We start from the raw sequence: 17,483 nt of genomic DNA, 5'->3' as shown, positions 1-17,483 counted from the left end.
AGACATTTATTTCATACTATATGGTTTATTATTATAATTAATCCCCAAGGGACCCACTGATGCTACTCTCCCACTTACAAAATGATTTTGGCCCTTTTGGCAATTATTAATAACCATTGCAGTGATTGACTACTGACATCTACATGAAGGGCAATTAATGATTGATGACTTATTTGTCCCATTTAACTGGATGAACTGCTTTTGGCTCATTGCATCCCAAAAAACTCTGAAAACCAGTGGCAGCTTGCATAATAAGTTGCATGATAAGTTAGTCATCACATTTTCTTCTTTAGGACTGGTCATAACTTTAAAGTCAGTTACAAGACAATGTTGCTCTGTCAACTCTTAGTTGTTCAGTTCTTAAAGGGATAGTTCACCCAAAAGTAAAAATTACCCCATGATTTACTCACCCTCAAGTCATCCTAGGTGTACGTATATGACATTCTTCTTTCAGACGAATACAATCGGAGTAATACTTAAAAAATCCCTGACTCTGCCAAGCTTTATAATGGCAGCCCAAAATTTGAAGACCATAAAACTGCATCTATCCATCATAAAACTGCTCCACATGGCTCCGGGGGGTTAATAAAGGCCTTGAAGCGTATGAAGCGTACGCGCATTCACGAGAGACTGGGGTTCCAGCGTATGAGGCGAATGAAGCGTACGCGCATTCACGAGAGACTGGCGTTCCAGCGTATACCAGCGTAGTCCTGTTGGATTGCTTACAAGGCTATGACCAATATTTTCTGTAGACTTGGGATGACGTGTGCTAAATTAATATGTGTGTATATAAATGGGTATAAAGAAAGAAATTTGAAGTGTTGTTTATTACCACCTCAGCCAAAAGTAATAAAACATTTTTACAAAACCCCAAATAAATTAAGTAATAAATGCATGTAGATGCTAGACCTTGGAATCTTGGAATCAACCCATCTCTAAAGTGCATGCCGTAATGTATAAAACAGTGATATTAAAAGATTAAATTCAGTTTACACCTTTTTTATTATGCATACAATATACAGTAGAGCAGATCAGCACAGAATATGATCGCAACGCGTTTTCTTTATAATGGGTTTCGTTGGAAAAAATACGCTTAACGAGAAACCTTGTGTTGCACTAATATTCTGTGTTCATCTGCTTTCCTGTGCAAGGTATGCATCAATAAGGTGTATATTGAATTTCGTATTTTAATATCACTGTCTTACTGCATTAAAACTTACTACAAACCTGGTAAAAAATGGCTGGCGGGCAACGGAGGAAAGCCTTGTTTTGAAAATAGGAAAGCCTCCAGGTGGGCATTCCTATAAGCGTGTGACGTCACGTGAAAACTATGAATTGCTTTATTCTATTTAAAATTAATTTGGGTACATATTCTGCTTTACATATAATATGTAACTCATATATTTCCTTTATGTGAAACAGGCAATTGAATATGGGTGTGTCATATACCTTATGTGTACGTCTTATTGACATCACATGTCAGTCAATGTGCAGATATATTTTTGTATGTAATTCAAGAAATTCTTACAGTTACATGCTTTCAAAAGTTTTATGATCTCAGAAGTAAACTGACACGCCAAGGGAACGACACTCATTTCGTCTGTCTCTCTCTTTTATTGTTTCACAGCTAGTGTTTTCATAGGTACACAATGCTTCACTGCCTGTGTGTCCTTTGCTGCCAGCCCAGATATTCCCTAGGTCTGAGGCCGGTAACACAAGCATACACTGCAAAAAAAATAATAAAGTTGGGGTAACTTAAAAACAGCCTGGTCTCATTGGAAAAACGTACCTACGCCAACGTTTTTGCAAACCCCAAAATACATATGTAACGATTTCCACTGGAGGCAAGTTGAGAACCCAAGTGCAGTTTATTCAACATAAATCTTAACATAACTCAAAATGTAAAACAAAGACTTGACCAGAAACAAAGACTTAGCAAAAAATGGGACATAAACAGACTTGCCTTACAACGGGTTACAACGTCAATAACAGACAACAGACACATGGCAAAATGAGGGCTAAATACACACAGACTAATGACAAGACAAGTGACACCTGTGAACAGTGATTAAACAATGAATCAATGACATGACACAACACATGAGGGCATGGGAATCACATGACAATGAAACATGACAAAAACCAGGAAGTGCATGACAAGACTGTGAACATGACACACTAAAACATAACCAAGAACATGATAAACTAAACACATGAACAATGAACATGAACCGTCACCAAAACACCCTGTGACAAATCCCCCCCTCTATGGGCGGCCCCTGACACCCAAACATAACCAAAAGTCTAAACAAAAAGTCCCGTGCAGGGGCACCGGACCCAGACGTGACGTGGACGGGCCTGGAACCTGTGGCGTGACCCTGTGGTGTGGGAGGACCTGGACCCTCAGGCGCGGACGGCCATGGCGGATCTGGAGCCGTGGACGGCCATGGAGGATCTGGAGCTGTGGACGGCCATGGTTGATCAGGGGCCGTGGACGGCCATGGCGGATCAGGGGCCGTGGACGGCCATGGCGGTAACGGCAGTTCAACGGACCATGGCGGCAACGGCGGTTCAGGGGCCCACAGAGGCGTGGCCCTAGTGGCCTCCATGTACCCCTTGCCCCCCCCCCAAAAACTTTCTTGGGCAGGACAGCGGGCTCGTGGGCTGGAGCCTGGGCGTGGGCTGGAGCCTGGGCGTGGCTAGGTGGTGTGGTCGCTGGACTCACTGGTGTGGAGGGTATTGTGGGACTGTGGGGCTCCTCCACAACTCCCACAGTAAAAGAGGAACTACTCAACACCAGTGCAAAGTCTATATATGCCTCCAGTGTGCATGGGTCATACTCTCAGGCATTAGGTAACTTAAAGTGTCATTAAGTCCATTACTGAAAATACCTTTGAGAGCAGCATCATTAAAGTTCACAACATGACAAAGTTCAAAAAAGTCCTGGACATAATTCTCAATGTCATGATTGCCTTGACGAAGGCGTAGGAGGGCAACTGCTGGGTCCATTGTTGGCGGTCTGTTATTCTGTAACGATTTCCACTGGAGGCAAGTTGAGAACCCAAGTGCAGTCTATTCAACATAAATCTTAACATAACTCAAAATGTAAAGACTAGACTAGACTAGACTAGACTAGACTAGACTAGACTAGACTAGACTAGACTAGACTAGACTAGACTAGACTAGACTTAGTAAAAACAGGACATAAACAGACTTGCCTTACAACAGGTTACAACGTCAATAACAGACAAAGACACATGGCAAAATGAGGGCTAAATACACACAGACTAATGACAAGACAAGTGACACCTGTGAACAGTGATTAAACAATGAACCAATGACATGACACAACACATGAGGGCATGGGAATCACATGACAATGAAACATGACAAAACCAGGAAGTGCATGACAAGACTGTGAACATGACACACTAAAACATAACCAAGAACATGATAAACTAAACACATGAACAATGAACATGAACCGTCACCAAAACACCCTGTGACAACGTACCAATATTTACATATCGCGACAGTTTCAAAGTGAAATATCCACTAGGTGGCGCTAAAAGCGTATTTTTTTCTGGAACAGGTGAGCGTGAATCTGGCAACGTTTTGTTACGTTGTTTTTTTAACGTACACCAACACTAAACCCTAAACCTATTCGATAGTGTTAACAAAAGCAAATGTGACAAAAATATGATTGTAACCATGTCATCACATTTTCTTCTTTAGGACTGGTCATAACTTTTTAAAGTCATTACAAGACAATGTTGCACTAATTGAAATCTTATTACCAAAACTGTTATAGTCTACTATTCATACTATTCATTTTTGCTTGTGTTTTGAACTCGTCTTTGAGCTCTTTTATCAGGACTCGTCTCTATCATGAGACCAGGTTGCTTAAAAAAAATAAGGCAGCATTCAACTTTTTAAGTTAACTCAACAAATTTGCTCCAATTAAAATCAACTTAAATACTTTTGTTCATCTAATGAGTCCCAGGTAATATTTTCAACTTAAAACTTCTCATTAAGACAACTAAAAAAACAAAAACAGTTTGAGCAAACTTGAAAAAATAAGACAACCTATCGCACTCAACTGTTTAAGTTAGCTCAACTAATTCACTCTAGTTAAAGTCAACTTAAAAACTTTTGTTTAATGAGTAACAGGTCTTTTTAACTTAACTTCTTGTCAGGACAACCAAAGAATATTTAGCAATGCAAGCAACTACAATCCTTTGTTTTTTCATCTCCATGTTTGATTTTCAAAGTGAACTGCACGACATGAACATAATTTCACAAGTTATGTGCTCATATAATCTTAGCGTATGTGGTAAACAGATTTGGTCTGCTATAGGGGCTCAGAGAGGATATTCTACTCAAGCTCCGATTGGCCCCTCATGACAGGCAAAATTGTACAAAAGGATGAGAAGGGGAGGAGGAGGGATGCTGAAAAATGAACAACAGGAAGTGGTAAGAGGCTGGTTTTTATACCTTGTAATTAATTTAAAGATTAGATGGGCGTACTCCTCTCCAAATGACGTTTAAAAACTTCACATGCTTCTTAAAACTGTAAAAATCCAACAGTGATTCTAACTAACACTTTTTAGTTAACTTTACTTAATGTCTTAACTTAATTGGAAACTTAATCTGTTTTCACATACTAAACCTTGTTTACTCCGAAAACTCAAGTTAAGATTAATTGATTGGTTTGAGTGCCATTTTGTCAAGCAAAAATGCTCACCACTATGGTGATCAGTGTTCCCTTTGGTAGGGCACTTAAAACATTCATATTAGTGTCATTCAGTGTAATTAGGTCACCTTTTAAAAGCAACCATGTAATACTTCCCTTTATGTCGTATAATGATCATTTACAATTGTATTGCTAACACTTACGTAAACACCTTGTGAAACTTTTAATTGGGTTGATATACATCTATATTTGTAACACTATCTTGCAGTCACACACAGACTTCAACAATCAGCATGCAAAACACAACAATGGTAGCTATACTAAGTCAAGAAGTAAATCTAAAGTTCAAGTACTCTACAGTTCTTTTTTAGTTACTAGAACTCTTCTGTAAGTGAACTATACTAAATAAGCATTTGTCAGCACAACATACTATTCCTAGCCTGACGTCGTCATACTCAATTCTAGTCAGAATATGAGTCTGATACTGCTCCGTTGGGCTGTGATTATGGGGCGTGTTTCAACCGAACCAGGAAAGACCTCAATTGGATAGACCTACAACCAATCAGAGCAATGAAGCGACGCATAACGTTAGTTGTCAAATGTCAACAGAACTCAACTGCACTGTGTTGCCATGTCCGCGGGTTGAAGCGACCCAAATTATGTGATATACAAACCCAGGAATGCGATTTTTAGCTGCCAGCCCTGCCAAAATAACAAATATTTTACCCCCCAAATGCCTTTTTTCCCGGAGAACCCCCCCTGGAAAGCTATTGGGTTTGTTTTTGGCTAGTTTTGAGGAACGTTAGCAATTGGGCAGGTTTTGTTGTAAAAACTTGGCAACCCTGTCTGCACGCACGCTGGAATAAGTAGCCTTATGTTAGAAGAACAAGATTAGTGTAAACGATCTTTGCCGGTGTTGTAAAAAAAAGAATTTAAGGATACACAGAGTACTTACCAACACGATCATCATTTCTGAGAGAAATAGTAAAGGTGAATGCATATACGAACAAGTTTTCCGTTTAGGAGTAGAACAAACTCAACCCAAGCGGCTTTTGATGACGTGGATGATTACGTTACTGTTTATCATCTGTCCATCATCGTCTAAAGCCCGCCCTGACAATTTCATTGGTCCGAACAGTTTCTGTTCGGGCATAATTACTTCTCTACCGATCAATTCCAGACCGAACTGCCCGAGTAAAAATGTTGTGGCCGGGGCTAAGTTCGGCTGGCATCCAGGCTATACTATTCCTATTTCACTTGACTTCTTTGTTTTTTTAAGGAATTTGGTTTGCATGCTTTTTTAAAAGTCAGTCTAATTAGATTTTATAGTGTAGTTTATCCATTTCACCAGGGTAAATAAGTTGCAAAAGTTGCAATGAGAAGCACATATATCTCAGCACACAAATCTCAAACATGGTGATGATCAGCAATTGTAATTCAATAAAAGAAAACATTAACTGTGAAACATATGACAGCTAAATAACAGTGACAACATCATGTGGTATGTGGTAACATAAAAATGATTATTGCTTTGCATTAACCGGCTTGATTTATGCTGCTGCTGCTGCTTGTTGTTGTATTTGCTTACTTCTTTATTCATAAGAAATGTTCTCTTGTCCAAAATCACGTGAAGCTCAGCTTTGTACAGAACAGGATGAGTGCATGTTGCGTAGGCAAAGGAAATGGAGACCACAAGTATAAAAATAAACAGACCAGTGACAGAAATAAGTGTTCAGAAGTTGGTTTGGATGGTGATTGTGAGGATTAGACTGGATTCATTTATATTTTGAGATTATTTTCATACCATATTTCTTGTGTTTAAGATGGATTGGCTATACCTGAGGAAGACAGCTTTGTTCCTGGACGTGTTTGTAGTTTTTATCCTCCATGTGAGCACTGACGTACAAGGTGAGTTCAAGGTGAGAACGTTCTATTGAATTTGACTAAATCTGACTAAACATTAAACAAATTGCGAGGGTGCAGAAGGAATTGAAATTAAAAGTAAGTTGCAAGCAGAGGTGGACAGTAACTAAGTAAATTTAAGTACACTTTTTGAGTATCTGTATTTTACTGAAGTATTATTTTTTGGGGAAACTTTTACTTTAACTTCACTACATTTGAAAGAAAAATATCGTACTTTTTACTCCACTACATTTCTATCAAGGTCCTCGAAGTCAAAAGTCGTTTCTGTAGCAGCTTTGCAAGTCAGTGGATGATTTTTTTTCTTCTTTAAAAGTTTTTTTTTTGTGCAAAATGTAAATGTCTGGGAGAAAGAGAAGAATAGACATATGGATGAATCTGAAAAAACATAATGAAAGAGCTCAGTTCAGTCTGTTTTTTTGTGCCTCTCAGATGCCAGAGTTCGAGTACTGAACTTAATAGAGCTTTCTTTTGCGTTTTCTCGCACTTAAACAGACCAATACACACAAAATGTCAAAATTTTCATTTTGGAAAGTATTCACGTAAACAAAGTTGATTATGTCTTAAGTGAACGTAAACGGGGGAATATCGGGTGTGTATCAGTGTGTAGGATTTGTGCATTCTGCCTTAAAGTGACAGCAGCTTTGTAAAAAGCTTTGTAACTTTTAAGTATTTAAATTAGTTCAAGGTGGTCATATGCTAGCATGTCGGATGGAGCATCACTGACTGGCTTAAACCACCATGGCATAGCGTGCATTTATACAACAATGCAACAATAATAAAATAGACACTTTTCATTTGTAGTCTTGATAACATAAACCAGTGTAACATGCTTAAAAGCAAATGCTTTACAGCTGAACATTTATAGTCTGTTCGCTATGAGATCTGCTGCATAGTGCATACAGCAAAGTAGTGAAGTGGAACGTATATATGTTCATTTCCTTGGCATTGTTTCATTTGAACCTTGTGTAAATGTTGTAACTTTATACTAGTATTATTGTCTTCATACATTTGCTGCAATGTTTTATGTTTTAGGCCAGGCCCCCAAATGTCCTGTCTTTAAAGTTCATAGAGGAGCTGTTCATAAACCCTGTATAAACAGGCCTTTCAGGATCTCCTGCAATCTGAAGTGTTGTGATGATCAGGCAATCAGTATCACATGGACTAAAGAAAACGTGAAAGCATGGATTCCAGTGTCTGGATCAGGTCAAATGTCATCATCACAGAACTATTCAGCACCAGATCTGTTGACTTCATATTTAACTTTCACAAATATATCAAAGCATCATGATGGCCTCTACAGATGTGAACTACTGTTATCAAACTTGTCAACTAATAGCCATTATATTAATATTTCTGTTTCAGGTATTTTTTATAATTTTTACCGATTTTTTTCAAATACGATGTTAACAAATACGGTTTATGTAACTGCAGTCATTTTTGAATTATTGAAGTTTTAAAGCCGTTTTAAATCTTTCACAGATGACAGTCTCGAAGATGAAATGTCTTGCTCTGAAAGTAAGAAAGAGCAGTTTCATTCTAATCACAGAGTGATGTGCATGTTCTTCTCAAACATTTCATATGATTCAGTTCAAGAAAAAACTAAACTATTAAGTATTACTGCATGCTGTTCCAGCTTAGAGTAAACATTGCTTCTCCTTTTTAAAAATGATTCTAGTTTTTATTTTCTTAGCGACAGTAGAAAAAGACAACACTGAGAGAGACAACACAGATTCCAGCTCTGATTCAAACCCATGGCGGCTGCCGTATCTCTTCATCTGTATGGGTGTAGTGATTCCTGTTCTCATATTAACGCTCATCTCTTTTCTGTGTATTAATGGATCTAAAGGTAATTAATTTAATCATTTTCTATTATTTTGACATTTTTAAGTTCTGGCTTAATCCTGACTTTGTCCCTATAATGATCACTGTCAGATTTCAGAAGAAGGAAAACACAGAGAGCGCAGGTTCAGGTGCGTTTTTATAAATTACTCTGATTAGTGTGTGGGAAAAAAAACACCTTTTTCATTCTCATTCTACCAATCAGTGTGCCATTCAGAATAAAATTGAAAGCCTTAAATTCTAGTAATTTTTTTTTATTTAAGTCAGTAAACGGGGCACATAAAAGTCAAATTAAAAGGAAGAAAGTTTTACAATGAAATTAAATACATATTACAATGTCCACAGTTAGAGATGTAAATACAATTTATTTCTAGAACATACAGTTATTGAACTTGGGATATCGCTTAATGTCTGCTTCATCTCCTGACAGTTTCAGCTTAAAGGTCCCAGACAGCAATCCCATTTACAAACAAATCAATTACAAAATAAATGTAGCATATTCTATAGTGCAAAGAGTGTTACTCATGAACATATTATCACACACTGTGACACATGAACATTATCAATGTTATATCTAATTTCTATGCTTCAGGCAGACATCAGAAAATAAAAAAGATGCACTTCAACACAATTTCCAAAGTTTTCAAAATGGTATTAAACAACATGTAGCGGCTTACAAGATGTGAAACTTCAACAGAACACCACTTTTTCCCCCTTTGAATTACAATTTAGAAAATTCCTTCTGTGATTCTGATACAAATTCTTACTCATAAACTGTTACTGGGCCAATTCTTAAATCCTTAACAATTGTCTTGTTGTGTTTATAGTTTACAGATCTTCTGAAGTGTGATGAGTTTGTCTGTGTGCAGTACTCAGAAAAAACACTGACCACAACACATCCTGCCTTACCACCTGAACTGTGTTCACTGCTTGAAGTCAAATGGTGTTGATGATCCTTTATACATGAGAGATAAATGCTTAAGCCAAGTCCTATATGCTTTTCTGCTTCACTTCACACCAGCTCAATCATCTGCAGCCCGTCAGAAAGGTTATTATCCATCAGAACATTTTTAAAATATGTTCCCATTGACACAAAGCTTTGTATAGTTTTGTAACAATGTATATGTTTAGTATGATGATCGTCCAGTCATCATTTTGAAAAATGTATAATAAAAGTTGTGTGTTCTTTTAGAGGCTCATATTTTATACCCACCAAATACATTTGGGTCCATTTTGACCAAGAAGAGAAAAAAAAATTTTTGAATGAAAATTAAACTTTGGATATGTGTTATGACTGTCAAAATACACATCACTTATTATTATTTTTTCCAGATTTTTTAAATAAAAAATGTAAGATATATAACCATTTAAACAAAATTGTTACACCTGTTTTGACCCGAAAGTGAACTGTGGCTTTACACATGAAATTATGCACGAAAGAAAATAATCTATTATAGTCAGATTTGTCTCACATTACTTTCTTTAAAACATATTAAGTCTCTTCCATAAACTCACACACACATTTTCCTTCCCTCTGATTGCATTTTGTTAATGAACATCCTTGCATATCCACACACACAATAATTCTGAAAATAAAGTAAAATGACAAATTAATGTATTCAAATTTCATATTCCAAACAGTCTAAATTTGAAAAAGGAAAGAGGGTTTGAAAAAGGAGAAGTCCACATTTCACTCACCGTTTGATGAATGAAGGCTGTTTATAATCTTTTTTTTTTCATCTGAAAGTAAAAGTTTCTGCAAGCAAAATGTATATATTTTGACATTTTTTGATGTCGTTTTGTTAGAAAAAGAATATGTAGTTCCCTTTCGAAAGGGAACTCGCGCTGCGTCAGCTTCGACGCTACGGGGGAACGCCTCCGGCGTGACAGGTGCCTGAAATCACATTGAATCACGTCAATTCTATTGACCGGCGACAGCCTATGATGTCATCAAGGTGCGACCAGGAAGTATATAAGGGCGCCTTGCCAACATGACAGTATCTCTTCGTCTTCAGTGACTGTTTTGCCTGTATCCTGAACGTCAAGTAAGAAGTACCAAGCTATGAAGTGTGCAGAGAAACAGCGCCACTTCCGCAGGTGCGCAGAGCCGTGTACCAGGTATCTTACACCTGATGACACTCACACGCTCTGTGTATACTGTCTGGGGGAAGAGCACGCACGGGAGGTTCTCGAGGGAGCCTCCTGTGCGAACTGCGAGCGTTTTCCGTTGAGAACACTCCCCTCTCGTTTGGCTCTCTTCTCGAGGGGAGAGAGTTCAGCAGCTGGGAGCGGCCCCGCTCGCGCCGAGGCCGAGCGGCGCCTTCAATCCTGGGGCTCCCAGCTGGATCTGGCTCGTCGTCTAGAGACTGGTATAGTGCTTGTGGACAACGAGCCAGATCGCGAGGGGCAGACTTTGGAGGCGGAGCAGGATCTAAGCTCCTCCTCCTCGTCTGTGGCTCTTCCAGTGGAGCAGAGGATGGTTGAGGAGTCAAGTGAAGTGTTTGAGGCTTCTCAACCACCTTGTCCCATGTATGGGGAGCTGGTGGAGGTTATGGAGCGCGCCGTGGGCAGATTGCAGCTGCCTTGGCGGCGCGCTAGGGGAGATGACGTTCGTCTTAGCAGACTGGATGACCGTTATCTCCCCGCCCGTGACCAGCCGGCTCCCGGGAGTCTTCCATTTTTTCCTGATCTCCATTATGAGATTGCGAGAGGATGGAAGAAGCCCTATTCAGCCCGAATCCATCGGCGTCAGCGGGCTAATTTTGCTGACGTCGAGGGATTACCGGAAGCTGGATATGTGTCGCTGCCGCCCGTTGACGAGACGTTCGCAAACTACCTCGCTTCTGGGCGGCCATCGACACTAAGGGCTCCCACCCTGCCGTCAGATCCCCTTAGGACAACATCACGTCTGAACGGCAGGGCATACATGTCGGCGGGTCATGCTGGGGCGGCTTTACACACGATGGGAGTGTTACAAGCCTACCAGGCAGATCTGCTGAGGGACCTCGATCAGGGGGTGGGACTAACCCCTGACGCGGTGGCCGAGTTGCGCCGCACCACCGATCTCTCTCTTAGGGCCACCAAGCAAACAGCTTTCGCCATCGGTCGTTCGATGGCGGCTATGGTGGCCACGGAGAGACATCTGTGGCTGAACCTGGCGGACATCGCGGGGAAAGAGAGGGCCTTTCTCCTCGATGCCCCGGTCTCGCCCTCTGAACTGTTTGGCACCTCCGTAGAGGCGGTGGTGGATAAGTTCAGGGAGGCGAGGGCGCGCTCGGCAGCATTTAAGACTTGCATCCCGCGGAGGTCCGGGACCGCGCCCAGGCAGTCGGGTGTCCCTGGTCCGTCCCAGCCTGAGGGCCGGAGACAGGAACAGAGAACCAGTGTTGCCTCTCGAGCGCCCCCACGGAGAGTTATGGCGCAGAGGAGGCGGGACACCCGCTTCAAAAAGAGGAAGGAAGCTGGAGCTGGCAACCGGGACCAGCGTAGGCAGCGGACTCCGCCCCCGAGGGGACGCAGGTGAACGCTGCCTTTTTTCCCTTCCTCTGGAAAAAGATTTTCCCCGGGCGCTTTTAACATCATATGATGAGCAGAAATGTAAGAATTCTGACGGCCCGCCTGGCTTGGTTGTGAGAGCGCCCCCCTCAGGATGGCGGGCGGATACTAGCCTATGGATGGCTGGAATCACCGCTGGGAGCGATTGGTGAGTCCCCTCGCTGAGGGTGAAACATTTTCAAAACTATGTTTTTCAGAACTCCTATACCTTCGCTCGCCTGAGAGGTTTTCTGGGGAAATTTGGATCGCCGCTGGATCTTCGCAGGGCCTGCAGCTCCCCATGAGTAAGCTAAGAACGATCTTCTTTGCAACATTATGATGGTTGTGTGTGAATACTTCACTTTCTGCTAGAGAGTTTGCTGCCTCTCCATGCTATATTTTTTCCCCATTGTTTGGGTAACTGAATCACGCTCTCGCCTGAGGGCTTGTAGTGTAAGGGGCGAGCTGTGTTTTTCCTAGCGTAAAGTGAAAAGTAGCTGAAGACCGGGTACGCGCTAATGCACGAGCTGTAGTGAGATCTGCGCCCAGCTCTGCGGGGCTTTGGGAAAGGGGTTTTTTGGGCCTCATTGTGTAATATTAGAGGTGATAATATTTCTTTCCCGGGCCCTGAGTAGATCTAGTGCGGACCTATGTCGCACCACTTGGCCTAGGCTTTGTCAAGGATGGGCGCGTCCCCTTTTAATAAAGATGTTCGCCCCTGGCCTGTCTTTTTAATTAAGAACATGGTCTTGTTTATGCATCCTTGTTTCAGCCTCCTCTATTACAGAGTCGTCCGGCCAAGGCCCGCCCCCTTCTCTGCGTTCTGGGGTCACGTGTAATGCAGACGAGGATGTTGCAGGAGACAGCGACTTTGCCAGTGGTCGTGGGGTGGAATTAAGCGTCTTTCGCCGGTTTGCGACTAGACTTTATCTGCTGTTTCCGCCTTTCGGAGCTTGGTGGCCGCCATCTGCTGGCGGCCCCCGGCCTCTTCCTGGAGGATGGTACGGCCGGTGGATTTCACATTTCTGTGATATTGTTCCCTTGCTTTATGTCTCTGCTTCACCTCCTTTAGGGCCCGGGTAGAGCAGAACATCGGATAATCCTTCTGTCTGTACGGTTCTGGTCGGATGCTCCCCTGAGGCCCGAGCATTGCCAATGGCTGACGCCCTCGCAATCAAGGTTGGCCGCTGCATGGAAAGAGAGACAGCCGCCCCGATGCTGGTGACGTAAGTTGTACTCCCCTCGCTTTAGAGGGTCTTTGCTGAGCACTTCTGCTGAGTACACTGCTGTTGGCAATGTGATTAGGTCCATGTTTGTAGGCACTGCCCAAGAGACTGCGCCGTCCTGGGGGCCCTAGGACACGGCGAAGCAGGTTGTCCCTAGCTGCCTCTGGGATGGAGCCAGCCCCAGGTGCGGGCATAGGAGCCAGCTGGCTCTGAGTGGCCAGCTTGGACGGTCTGGGCAGTTGGACTTCAGGACAGGTAGTAGGCGTTAACCGGCCTCCTTGCAGGAAAGTCCCGACACTATGGCCCACGAGTGGGCCTCGGAGGCTCTTCTCCACTGGTGTCGACATCAGCAGTGACCCGTCATTGGCCCTGGGGATGAGTCCCCAGGTGTTAACTGGATTTCCAGGCCTTCGTCAGCAGCAGACAGCTGCCGTCAGCCCAGGTAGCAGCAGCCAGCCTTCTTAAAGTTTCGGCAGGATCCTTGGAATCTGCAGACCCCCTATTCGGGGGGGCAGGTCCTGCCAGGCCTCCCTGAGGGGTAGGCTCCCAGTCTGGGTTTCCTTCGCTCAGGTGTTAGGCCCTGTCTGGCCTCCCTGAGAGCCTGCTGTGGTCAGCAGGCACTGCTTGGTCTCCCCTGAGGGGGCACCATAGGCATTAAGTCCCTCGACGGCTGGTACGAGCTGCTAAATAGGTGGTAAGCGCTACTGGGCCTCCCCATGGGCCTGCTGTGGGGTAAGCAGGCCCACTTGACCTCCTCTGCAGATGGCGTTCCTGGGCCCCAGTCACTGGATGGCTAGCACGAGTGTTAGTAGGTAGTAGGCCTCATCCGGCCTCCCTGAGTGACCTCCCTGGAGGCAAACTCCCGGTTCCCAGCCACTGTGGCGGTGAGCATGGAGTGCTATGAGTAGCACCTTCTGCTATCAGGTGGTAGGCATGGTGGCCTCCCTGACAATGAGCTCACGGTTCCCGGTTGCTGTGGTAATGAGCATGGAGCGCTATGGATAAGCACATTCTGCCGTTGGTTGGTAGGCTCTGTGGCCTCCCTGACGACGAGCTCTCGGTTCCCGGTCGCCGTAGCAATGAGCATGGAATGCTACGAGTAGCATGTCCTGCTATCGGTTGGTAGGCACTGTTGCCTCCCTGAGGGCGAGCTCCCGGCTTCCGGTCGACTATGGCAATGAGCGTGAAGTGCTACGAGTAGCATGCTCCGCTATCAGGTTGGTAGGCATTATGGCCTCCCTGAGAGCAAGCTCCCGGTTCCCAGTCACTGTGGCAATGATTAGGTGAAGTGCTATGAGTAGCACGTTTTGCTTTCAGTTGGTAGGCACGGTTGCCTCCCTGAAAGAGAGCTCCCGATTCTCAGGCGCTGAGACGACTAGCGAAACAAAACGCTAGGCGTGGCGTGCTCTGCTATCAGGTGGTAGGCACTGTTGCCTCCCTGAAAACGAGCCCCTGTTTCTCAGGCGCGAGAGTGAGACGGTTAGCAAAGCACGACGGACGGCATGCTCTGCTACCAGGTGGAGGCATTGCGCCTCCCTGGAATCGTTCCCCGGTCCCCAGTTTCGGTAACGGATCGTAGCATGGGCTGCTATCAGGCAAAGCTGCACGGGCTTCCCTGAGGGGATTCGCTTTGGAGTAGTAGGCCCACGTGGCCTCCTCTGAGGGCTCGCTCTGGTCTCGTGGTTCCTGGATAAATCCAGTCAATGAGCAGAGGCCGGCTCCCCGGCCGCTGTGGTGTGCGTAAAGTGCTATAAGTGGCACTTCTTGCTATCAGGTGGAGGCATGGTACCTCCCTGAAAGCGAGCTCCCGGTCCCCAGCCGCTGTGGTGAGCTTGAAGTGCTATGAGTAGCACATTCAGCTTGGCTGTGAGTGCCCGATGTCTTGCAGTTGGTAGGCCCGCTTGGCCTCCCTGATTAAGCGAGTCCCTGGTCTTCCCAGCTACCTCGAGGGCTAGCACGACTGCGATCAGGTATCAGGCCCGTTTGGCCTTCCTGAGGACGAGCGCTGCTTTGGATGCGCGAGCGGTCTATCAGGTTACCAGGTGGAGCCCTCTCTCGGCCTCCCTGGGGGACGAGTTCCCTAGGCGGGAACACACAACTGGTTTTTTGCTGACAGCTAGTGGCTACCCGCTATCAGGCGCCGGCCACTGGCCGTTTGTGAGACCTGAAGGCGGTGTTCTTACCCTAGCACGACGAGGTGTCACTGCGGCTATGTGGTCCCGACAGGACGGGACCTTCGTAGTAGGCCTACGGCATGGTTGCCTACCGGGCAGGCTTATGAGCTCCTCTCAAGCGAGGGTCTGTTGTGAGCTTACAGCCTCCTGGGGCTGATCTATTGGTGGTAGGTCCCGAGGGGCCCCTCCCGATATATTCAGCCTATAGGGCCTTTGGCCTCCTGAGCACGTTTTAAAGTAAGTGCTTGGTAGATCCGAGGATCGAGCGGCTTGACTCCCCTCGCTAGCAAGGGTTTGAAAGCACTTCGCTGAGCGCTGCTCTCCGGGATAACCCGTCTCTGAGGTCCGGCTAGTCGGTGACGCTGCCCTTTCTTGCAGCACCCTAGCGGGATGTCTCTTCGGAGGCGAGTACCAGAGGCTCTGTACTGTACAGACAGGGTTGACCGTATTACGTGTCCCATACTAGACTGGGTCACCTGGTCAGGTCTCCCTGGTGGCATTCGGTGATAATCTCCCGAATAGTGACTGGCATAGGGTTCCCTCGTAGTTCCCTTGCCACGCTCCCTTAAAGGAACCCCTTCTAAGTCGAATGGGTTGGTTCCAGGCCTTCGAGCAAGGCCTGGGAAGGACCTCATGTGTGTGAAGGTTTCCTTCTCAGGCGATAGCTTGGGCTATGACCGTAGGGAGCGCTGTCACTGACAGCCTAACGTGACCAGAAGGGGAGTGGTTCAGGCATTTCAGCAGAAATTGCTTGTCTTGACAGTTGTCACTGCCATTGGGCATGCACTCCCGTCGGCATGGCGGCGTGGGTATATCGTTCCCCGTAGCGTCGAAGCTGACGCAGCGCGAGTTCCCTTTCGAAAGGGAACGTCTCAGGTTACGAATGTAACCATTGTTCCCTGAGAACAGGGAACGAGACACTGCGTCGCTGTGCCATGCCGCAGGGCCTGCCTGCCGAAAACAGTCCCTTCAGACGATTAGATACTGTCATGTTGGCAAGGCGCCCTTATATACTTCCTGGTCGCACCTTGATGACATCATAGGCTGTCGCCGGTCAATAGAATTGACGTGATTCAATGTGATTTCAGGCACCTGTCACGCCGGAGGCGTTCCCCCGTAGCGTCGAAGCTGACGCAGCGTCTCGTTCCCTGTTCTCAGGGAACAATGCTTACATTCGTAACCTGAGACGTTTTCTTGCACCTCACTGGTTTTTGCTGTAGTTTGTAACATTTAAAATTTCAAAGAATTTATCAATTTTACTGATAAAAGGGGGTGAAGTAGTATGGTAAAAACATGGTAACATTAAAAACTTTTTTTTTTAAAGGCACATTTACTCATTTATGGGGGGTTACCCATCAAATAAAATGGTTTTAATTGAAAAATATTAAGTTATGACTGTTATAGCTTACGTTCCCGTCCAAACAGACCAAGGAATGCAATACAGTTGAGTTTTTTAATAATTTAGATGATAATAACTTGCATGAGACAGCTCTGTTCAGAATGGGTCTTTACTCAAGGAAATCAGCAGAGTTCAGTACACTTGATGCATCACAGATGGCTTCCATATGCAAACTCCCAAGTTCTTCTTTGCTACTTTTAAGTCAAGTCAAACAGCATTAGATTGCCCCCAATAGGTCACTCCCCAACAGATCACTCTATAACAGAGGGTTAAGAGGAACATTCTCATTTTCCAAACTGCTTGGAGCTTGATTATGTCTACAATGATGTCAGACAAATGAAAACATGATGTACATAAATAGTAATGACTGTAATGAACCATTGATATTAACCAGCAGATGGAGCCATACCTCTAAATATTGCTCTTGTCTAACAAGAATAACCAGTAGGCTACACATGACTGTAAAACACACAAGTGTATTGTATCTTAAATAAATACAGTTCTGTTTAATTTTTGTCTATATTTCTGAGTGCTTCATAAAATAAGCCATAAAGGAACATTATAGTGAAGTGGCTTATTCTGTGTGAATTTATTATTGTGTAGCTGTATTGTCACCTCCTGTTTTATTGATATCATAGTTGTGCATAGCTAATGTTTTCTGTAGATTTTCAATACCATGGCTCAAAGATTACTCC

At 44.2% G+C, this 17,483-nt stretch overlaps 1 protein-coding gene across 1 annotated transcript; it reads left to right on the top strand.

The window, feature by feature from the left end:
* Positions 1 to 6,339: 6,339 nt before the first annotated feature.
* On the top strand, positions 6,340 to 17,296 carry LOC307129078 (uncharacterized protein). Its single transcript, XM_079821212.1, has 7 exons — positions 6,340 to 6,601; positions 7,649 to 7,978; positions 8,096 to 8,131; positions 8,307 to 8,462; positions 8,549 to 8,586; positions 9,283 to 10,275; positions 16,576 to 17,296. Exons 1-6 carry the CDS (start codon positions 6,517 to 6,519, stop codon positions 9,403 to 9,405), a joined length of 768 nt encoding a protein of 255 aa, XP_079677338.1. The 5' UTR covers positions 6,340 to 6,516; the 3' UTR covers positions 9,406 to 10,275; positions 16,576 to 17,296.
* The last annotated feature ends 187 nt before the right edge of the window (positions 17,297 to 17,483 follow it).

This window comes from Gobio gobio (genome assembly GCF_949357685.1).
Source record: "Gobio gobio genome assembly, chromosome: 7".
Classification (NCBI taxonomy): domain Eukaryota; kingdom Metazoa; phylum Chordata; class Actinopteri; order Cypriniformes; family Gobionidae; genus Gobio; species Gobio gobio.
This window is presented reverse-complemented; position numbering and strand designations above follow the sequence as displayed.